The sequence below is a fragment of the Dioscorea cayenensis genome, chromosome 18 (genome assembly GCF_009730915.1).
Source record: "Dioscorea cayenensis subsp. rotundata cultivar TDr96_F1 chromosome 18, TDr96_F1_v2_PseudoChromosome.rev07_lg8_w22 25.fasta, whole genome shotgun sequence".
NCBI classification, from domain to species: domain Eukaryota; kingdom Viridiplantae; phylum Streptophyta; class Magnoliopsida; order Dioscoreales; family Dioscoreaceae; genus Dioscorea; species Dioscorea cayenensis.
Window position 1 is genome coordinate 1997308 of NC_052488.1, and position 9474 is coordinate 2006781.

The window sequence follows — 9474 nt, forward strand, 5'->3', positions numbered from 1 at the left end:
AACTAATCATCGCTTTATCTACTATGATGTTTCCCTAATAATTTGTTATATAAATGGTTGAGTTCAATAATAATTGGAAGCATAAAAAACCAATGTTGTTTACTTCTAGCAAGATTTCTGTTTGGACTTTATCTTCGAGTTTCATTAAAATACACAATGGCTAATTTCTAAAATGTCTTATCGTTTTAAATAGTGCACTTATAAGTATTTTATAATCATTATACTTTACTACTGAAATTTTTCCACTTGTACTTTATGTTGATCATCTAGAATAATATTTTCAACCTTTGGTTGTATGAAATTGGAAGGAATTAATTGTGAATAAAAAAAAATACCATGCTTATGTTGCATTTTGTTAATCAGTTCAAAAAAACTCTCTTGCCATTTTCGGGTTCGCTCATAGCAATTAAAATACTACTGTTTTCTGTATTAGGAAATTGATTTACTATACATAGTTAAAAAAATAAAAAAGAGGTCCCATATTTTGAAGTTCGAACAGTCTTTATTTGAGTAAAATAAATAAAGATGGCAATAGTAACAGTCTTTTATTTGAAAAGGAAAATAAACCCTATATTTGAAGGTTTGTTGGCCACCAAATGCTTCTTATGAGACATGTAATATTTAAACACTCAATGAGCGACATCGAACACCACATAAGATATATAAACAAACATTACAAACTAATTATTTTTAGGTATAAATATCAAAATAGTCCCTCTATTTTTTCGTTTTTCTCCTTTTTAGTTCCTCTAATATAAAATCCGCCCTTTTGGTCCTTGTATTTATACATTTTCGTCCTTTTTTATCTCTTTAATTCATCAATTGGAAGAACCAAAAGGGCAGATTCGTCAATTAGAAGGACTAAAAAGATAAAAATGTGAAAATACGAGGAGCAAAAAGACAGATTTTATATAAGAGAGACTGGAAAAAACAAAATAGAAGGACCATTTTGATATTTTGACCTTTTTAATATATATCTCCCACAATTTTTTTACTATACTAATGATTATTTGGCCAATTGATATCAGGTCTCTTACATAAGTTTCTCAAGACAAAGACAAGGTGTTGTTGAACTTGCGAATGATTTTTTTGTATCCGTCCCTGATTTAAACATTAAATGGTGGAGCTTATTGCCCAGTGTAAAAGAAAAAAATAATAAAAAATACATACTATTTTAAATATCAAGATTTTTTTATTTCATGCCATGGACTGACTTTGCATGCATTTCATCCCAATCCATCTTTGTTGAAGCTCATGCCATGCTCAAGTTTTTTCTCAGTTCCCAAAGATGTAATCTTTTTCCACCTCTAAGCTTTCTCCTCCGCCACTCTCACTTCCACTCCTCCTCCGATGTCCTCAATCACAACCTTGAAATCGCGGCATCCGGCCGTGCTGGCCGTATTCAAGACGCACGCAAGCTGTTCGACCAAATGCCGAGCAGAGACGTTGTCTCTTGGAACGCCATCATCACTGCTTACTGGCAGAACAATGACTTTGTTGAATCCCGAAAGCTGTTTGATTTAATGCCTCTGAGAAATGTAGTTTCTTGGAACTCCATGATAGCGGCTTGCTTTCATAATGGCTTGGTGGATGAAGCTCTTTGGTATTTCTTGAAGATGCCTGCCAGGAATGTGGCTTCCTATAATGCAGTGATCTCTGGTTTTGTGAGGTTTGATCGAATGGATGATGCCGTGAGGATTTTTGAAGCTATGCCTGTGAAGAATGTGATTTCGTATACTGCAATGGTTGATGGATTTGCTAGTAATGGGGAAGTTGACAAGGCTAGGGAATTGTTTGATCAGATGCTGGAGAAGAATGTAGTTTCTTGGACTGTGATGATTAGTGGGTACGTGGAGAATGAAAGATTTGAGGATGCAAGGAAGTTGTTTGATGAAATGCCAGAGAAGAATGTTATCGCTTTCACGGCTATGATCACTGGATATTGTAAGGAGGGGAGAGTGAATGAAGCAAGGAGAATGTTTGATGGGCTCAAGCAAAAGGATGTTGTCTCTTGGAATGCTATGATTTCCGGTAAAACGTTGAGTGTTTTCTTTATTATGCTCGCAAATAGTAGTTTAATCAAACTTGTATGAAAGGATTAGTTTTTTTTTTTAATCCCATGAGTCAATTTTGATTTTTTTTTTTTAAAAGATGGCATAATGTTCTACTTCGATATGTTTAATGCATAAATCAGCATGCAGAACAAGTGAATTTCACTGAATACCTTTGAGCCTATTTTTTCTTCTCCTTCACTAAAAAAATTTCATAACAACATCTTGAGTATTTTTCTCTATAATTTTAGCTAAATTAAGTGAAATTTGATGCTATATTGAAGTCGAAAAGTAAGTTCTGTGCAAAGAATTAGTCTAGTTGCAGAGACAACTTTGCATTTTTCCTTGTGCTACAATTGTCTGTTTCATTAGTCATTACAAGTAAGATGAGTTATTTGTTGGTATGTTTCTGTCTTGTGCTTTCTTTACTTACCTATGATCATCTTTCTTTGAGGATCACTCCTTAGCTAAGTACTATGACGTCTTCTTCTTCTTTTGTCTTTTAAACCAATAATTATGCCAATTTTGGAATGAGCATGTGATGCTGCTATTCATATTTTCACCTTTAACTTTAAACATGTATGCTAGTTGTGTTTGGTAAACATGATTGCCAACGTGTTGCGCCTGCGTGATTCTTTTTAAAGACTATAGCATGAAAATGAATTTTCTCATGAGTTATCAATAGCTAAATATGCATATATTTTGATCTTGATTTGCATTCTTTACCATATATAGTATGGCAGTTAAAGATTCTCCACAAGTAGATTCATGTTCACTTGTCTATCCATAGCAGAACATGTGAACATTTGATCATCTGTATTGCCTTCATCATGTTTAGGTGTGTGTTTTTACCCCTCCTATAGGTTACGCACATAATGGATACAGTGAGGAAGCATTGAAGCTTCATATCCAAATGGTGGAATCTGGAATGAAAGCTGATCATGCAACCTTGATTGCGGTTCTAACATCGTGTTCTGCCCTTGCATTACTACATCAAGGGAAGCAAATTCATGCAATTGCCACAAAAAACAGCTTAGATTCTAACATTTCCCTGTGTAATGCTTTAGTGACCATGTACAGTAGATGTGGGTCCATCAATGATTCAGAAGCAGTATTTCTAAATATCCCAACTCGAGACCTGGTCTCATGGAATACCATAATTGCAGCATATGCACAACATGGAGAATATCAGAAAGCTCTTTCTTTTTTCCATGAAATGGAAGGAAATGGTCTTAAGCCAAACGGCATCACCTTTCTCAGCATCTTATCTGCTTGTGGCCATGCAGGAAAAGTAAATGAGAGTTTGTACTGGATTGATTTAATGGGTTCAAAGTATGAAATTGCACCAAGACCTGAACATTATTCTTGTCTTGTTGATACATTAAGCAGAGCAGGCCGGTTGGAGAAAGCTTATGAGTACATTAAACAAATGCCATTTGAAGCAGAAGGTTCTGTTTGGGGTGCACTACTCGGGGCTTGCTTGATGCATTCAAATGTAAAACTTGGGGAATTAGCTGCAGAGAAGCTTGTGCAATTGGATCCTCAAAATTCTGGGGCTTATGTGATGTTATCTAACATATATGCCGCAGGCGGTATGTGGGTGGATGTTACTAAGATTCGCGGAGTGATGAAAGAGCAAGGAGCTAAGAAACAGCCTGGCTATAGTTGGACAGAGATTTCGAATAAAGTTCATTTTTTCTTGGGAGGTGATGTGTCACATCCAGACATCAATAAGATTCATTTGGAGCTTAAAAGAATTAGTTTGCATATGAAAATAACCTATGATCAAGTTCTGTGGCCTGAGTTGTCATTTATATCTGATAGCAGGTAGAATAAAGGGGATGGCCGTTCTGTGGAATTGTAGGTTCATGAGAGCAGGGATAACGGTTAATCAGTGAAGATATTATTTAGATATTTATATGTGTGTAGCTGCTCGATTGTGTTATAAGGCAGTTAATTTTATATCTGTAACTAAGTGGGCGCTATGGACTGGTACAAGGAACAATTATGCAAGTTTGCAGAAGAGATATACTGGAAGTTTTCTCAGACGCAATGTTTATTGGACTAAATTGCACAATTTCTTTCTCAAATGATCTTCATTCACCTCTGGGATATTTTGACCAAAGAGGATGAACTCAAACTCAAAAGAAATGTGGGAAGTTGTATCAAAGACAATTACTATCTATTCAGAAACTAAAGATGGGATTGTTGTTTTGGAAGGAGATTAGGGGAGTGACAGAGTACTTTGATTCAAATTCATAACTGTTGATATGATTTTCGGAATCTCATTGAATTCTCTTGCGACTTTCTGTGAAGTCTTGTGCTTTGTCTTCCTCACAAAATGGTTAGGAGAATGAATGGCAGAGGATGATATCCTTACATTCATTTTTCAAGCTGCCATACAGGTTCGTAAATAAATTTACTTCTTGAGATTATACCGTTCTTTTATGTATTATAGTTATAGAAAGAAAAATCTTTTAAGTTATATTTCTTGAGTTATTCCATTCTTGGATGCCAAAAAAGAGATTTATGTTTATATCTTTCAGAAATTCAATAGTTATTAGAAAATAACATCTTTGTTTTCAGAATTCCATGTTTTTCAGTGATATTTCTTTTGCTTTCATGCACTGCAATAGTTATAAAATGCTTAAGTGAAAGACTTTAAGCTGTTATTAATGACATTTCAAGGTGGGGAAGAGGGATATGCATTTACTAACTTCTTTTGCTCAAACTCTTGACCACAGAATTGTTCATGATAGCACCATTAGTTACACATGATACTCTTAGTATGTTCACTACTTAAACATCCAAAATTCCTTTTTTTTAACGCTTATGTTCTTTCCTCTCACATCCTACTGAATATCAATGTTCAAATTACCTATCTAGGTCATCATGGAGATTGACAAAATCTGTTGCAATTTCTGGGTGAGGGATCATCAACATTAAGAAATTTAACGATGCGTCGGTTGAAACTGGTGGTGGAAAATAAGCTCGAGTTCTAGTCACACGAAATCAAGCTCAAAGTACTATCAAAGAAGCCACCTTTAGGAGGACCTATCTCATATTTCATTGCAGAGAAAATCCTTTTCCTTTTTCTAGATGGATATCTTGCTCATCTTACTAGCTTTTCGCCTTTCTTCTAGAAGGACCAATGGATCAATGACAGAGCATCTCGGGATATTCGGTTCGATGTCTTCTAAGGTTTGGTGACTTTCTCATTTTCTCTTTTAATTATTCTTGATTTTGCGAGGCACGAATCTCCTATATCATTTTTTTCAATGACAGAAGATTTAGATGAAAATCGGTGGTACCATTTCCAGAAATGTATATGTCTTCTAAAAATTAAAATTTTCAACTGCCTTGCATTAAGATGATGAAATTTTGACCATGGATCATTTAGCCAGAAAGAGGATATGAAATCATTTTGCTTTCTTGTTTGACCTACCCAACTATCCTGCCTCAATGTTGGTTGTTTGGTTCTTTTTCCTTTGTTTATTTCCTTGGGGAGGCATAAGACCTCCTACTTCAGGTGATTGTTTAGATTTTTTTATTTTTTTTTGTCCAAAATGCATTCAATACATATTTAATTTCAATCATCTTCCATCAAAACTCACTCATTATTATTCCATCTAGTCTTATTTACATGTCATCTTCTAGAAACTTGACTTATTCCTTTTTATAATATTTTCATTTAAAAAGTCTATGAAACATTGAATAGTAAGTTTACCCTTTGTGTTTAACATGCTCCTATATTTTTCTTTTGAAAATCTAAAAAAACTATCGTGAAAGAGAGAGAATATAAAATATAATTAGAGTGTGATTAATGGAATTTTGATAAGGTTTTAAATGATGATAATTTTAAAAAATTGATACAATTTTTTTTTATAAGTTTAAAATTATTGATTATTTTTAACTAATTTTTTAATTCGTGTGAATTAGTTAAGATAGACATGTAAAAAAAAACTGAAAGGAGTAATATTGATTGAATGTTTGGTTTATGATTCTCTATAGTTCCATAATTAGAAAAATACCTAATGGAGAAGAATTGGCTACGACAATCAAATTAAGCGTAAATTTTAATATCATGATTACCAACACTTTTGGCGAGCAATTGACATTGGACCTTGGAAGTACAAGCTTAATGTTCTACGAGTTTGATACCATAAATGGATGCTCCTTATAAGCTTTTTTTTCCTTATTATTATTACAAAGAAGGCAAGTCTCTGGTTAGGAAAAAAACGTGTGTGGAGTTAATGTCTCACATGCCCTCATTTTATGTTATTATCTCCTCTCTTTCTCCCCTGAAGGATCCGGCTTAATGGCATTAATCACCTAAACTAGGGCTTTAATTATAAGCAGTGATTTCCAGTGAGCCTTCTTTGTTGGTGATATTGTCTCATTACCTCTATGTTTCTTCATTGCCTATGATCACCCCTAGTGGTTGGATTTTACTCATGTTTTTTTATCTATATCTTCTCCACCGTTTTTGTACTTTATTCCTATTTCTTTTTTTTTTTTTAATTCATGCAAGTGTTGTTCATCCACTTTATTATTATTTTTTTTAAAAGGTGGATGTAAAAAATTAAATAGTTAATAAATAATACCAAACCTTTAATTCAATGATTTTGAAAATATGAATTTTAAGTAAAAAATTATTAAATAATTATCTTCACAAGTAACATGTTATTACTTCAATTAGCAAAATTAAATACTAACCAAAGATTACCAAAACAATAAATATAGGAACGCAAAGATCTTATAATTGGCTAAATACTAGTGACTTCTGATTTTTTGTTTCTTTTTTCTTAACAAGAGTAGTGACTTTTGATTTTGAATGATAATGGTTTTGGTTTATTCTGTCAACACATTAAATTTGGTTGGAGTATAAGCTTAATGTTGGAAGTGAGCCACTTAATAAAGTTATTTTTATTTTATTTTATTTTTTTGACAACAGGGGACAAACATCATATCTGACAATAAATAACCATCATGCACGCTCAAAAGATTTGCGGGAACTATACCCATCACTCGGCCGAACGCAATATGGGACAATAAAAGTTTGTCATGTGCATTAAAAAAATTTACAAAAATCATACTAAGCTAAAAAACCCTCTTTGTCATGCAATTTTAGAAGGAAAAGATACAATTCTTCTCAAAGAGAACTCACCCGGATCTATTTTAAATAGTACCATGAGTAAAGGCCTGGAAACAGTGGATAAATAGTATTGTTATAGAACGACGAGTATAAAGTTTCGACCTTACATTTGCACGTCCATTGTTATGTGACAATCCACCGTACGACGAGTATAAAGTTTCGACCTTACATTTGCACCCCCAATGTCATGTGACAATCCACTGTATGACGAGTATAAAATTTCGACCTTACATTCACACCCCCACTGTCATATGACAATCCACTAAAGTACGGTACATAGTGGTTGTTCACGTAGTGGTTGTCCACTAGAGTTACATATGAAGCTAAGGGTATCTTTAATAATTAGACAATATAAAAGTATGATGCTTATACCACCTCATTAATCTATTATATTTTTAGTTATTAGACTATCTTCTATAAGGGCATCTTTAATAGTTAGACTATCCTAGAGTTTGATGGCCATGCCACCTCATCAACCCATTAAATTCTTACTCATTAATCTATCTCCCATAATATTTATACTTTAAAATGAGACCCACAATCAACCCATCAACTTATTAAACTATCTCTCATTATTTATATTATAAAATAGGACCACAATTATTTCATCCATTTTTTAAACTATTAACATTAATATATTTAATTAAAACATAGTTATTTAATAAATTCTTGGATATTTAAAACAAAATTTAATAACATATTTAAAATTATATTTCAAAATAAATATTTAAAATATAATAAAAATGTTATATATTATTTTGAAAAAAAACAATGAATTTGTGATGTGAATAAATAAAAAAATAATTTATCAAGATCATCAACAAATAAAAAAACAACTTATTTAAATTAGAAAATACTAAAAATATTACATAATTAAAGTCATTAATAAAAGACATAAAAACATTAATTTTCATTTACTCCGAAGTGGGGCCAAATATGCCCTATTAAATCCATTGTTTTTAAAACCGGACTGGACCGGCCGGTCAGACCGGAAAAATCGGGAACTGCCATAGCTCGGTCTGGTTTTAGTATAAATGTTGACCAAGATATGAACTGGTCAAACCCGGCCAAACCCGACGAACCGGCCGGTCGGACCAAAACCGGATAAAACCCGATTTTCAAATAAGAATGGACTTAGGGAATTGGCTCTTTTTGTCTTGGTTTCATGATGTTCTTTGAGTTTTGATTTGTTAAAATTGTTGTTTGGATTCTTGGAACTTTGGAGTTTGGAGAGAAAATGAGAAGAAAGAAGAAACTTGTAGATTGTTTAAGAGGTATAGATCATTTAGGAATTATTTTATTCTATATTTTTATTTTAATTATAATGATGATTAGATATGAGAATTAAATTAAGTATAATTAGTTTTAGCTTTATTTTGAATTTTTTTCTCATGCCTTGTCTCATGTGATGGCCAAATAAAAAGTTGCGATGTTAATTGATGGTTTAACTTATGTGGTTATCATCATTCATTTATGATTAATAAATTAAAAAAACAAAAAATTTAGGGGGTTGTATTTGTTGCTTCTCCTAGATTAATTATTTGAATTTTCAATGATTTTGATAAAATCGTAATGATACTAAAATAAATATTTAAGATAATTATAATTAAAAATATGATAAAGTTTGTTATTATATATATATATATATTTATTTATTTATTTATTTATGATGTCATCCGGTCCAACCGAAATGGATCATCCGGTTGGACTGACCTGTGACCCAAATATGACACCGGTTCACTATCCGGTTCGGTTTTAAAAACATTGATTAAATCGAAGTTTATAACGGCTAGTTTATAATGGTTAGTTTACAATGGCTAGTTTATAACGACTAGTTTTCAAACACACATTACATTATAGATAAAATTACATTACGATACCATATTAATTTAAAATTACATTGCATTAAAAATAAAATTACATTACATGACTGGAATTTAAAATTACATTGCATTAAACATAAAACAAATAAAACTTAAATATTATATTTTGTTTTTATAACATTACACATAAGACGATGATTCTCGAGTTGTTCAGCATTCATGTGGCTAGTTTCCATGGTCAAAATTTGATGATCAGCAACCATTTCAAAAGATTTTTTCAAACTTCTTACATATGCTAATTTTTCATTCCTCCATTCTCGTAATTATGCCTACCTTGCTTTCATTTCTTCTTCTACGTTTGGTTTTTTGACCACATTTGACTTCCCTTTTCCTCTTTGCCTTTGCTACTTTTTGGCCAATAAGACGGACCTCAATCTCACTGCCA

General features: G+C 32.3%; 1 protein-coding gene across 1 annotated transcript; it reads left to right on the top strand.

Moving 5' to 3' along the window:
• Positions 1 to 1209: 1209 nt before the first annotated feature.
• On the top strand, positions 1210 to 5481 carry LOC120281589 (pentatricopeptide repeat-containing protein At1g09410, mitochondrial-like). Its single transcript, XM_039288270.1, has 3 exons — positions 1210 to 2031; positions 2915 to 4456; positions 4938 to 5481. The coding sequence occupies exons 1-2, from the start codon at positions 1260 to 1262 to the stop codon at positions 3880 to 3882; spliced, it is 1740 nt and encodes a 579-aa protein (XP_039144204.1). The 5' UTR covers positions 1210 to 1259; the 3' UTR covers positions 3883 to 4456; positions 4938 to 5481.
• Positions 5482 to 9474: the final 3993 nt, after the last annotated feature.

What these genes read in the sequence shown, in the direction of transcription:
- LOC120281589 (XM_039288270.1), top strand. Translation starts at nt 1,260, where the DNA reads ATGCTCAAGTTTTTTCTCAGTTCCCAAAGATGTAATCTTTTTCCACCT. An exon ending in TTGGAATGCTATGATTTCCG is followed by an intron (nt 2,032 to 2,914) that starts GTAAAACGTTGA and finishes CCCCTCCTATAG; the next exon opens with GTTACGCACATAATGGATAC.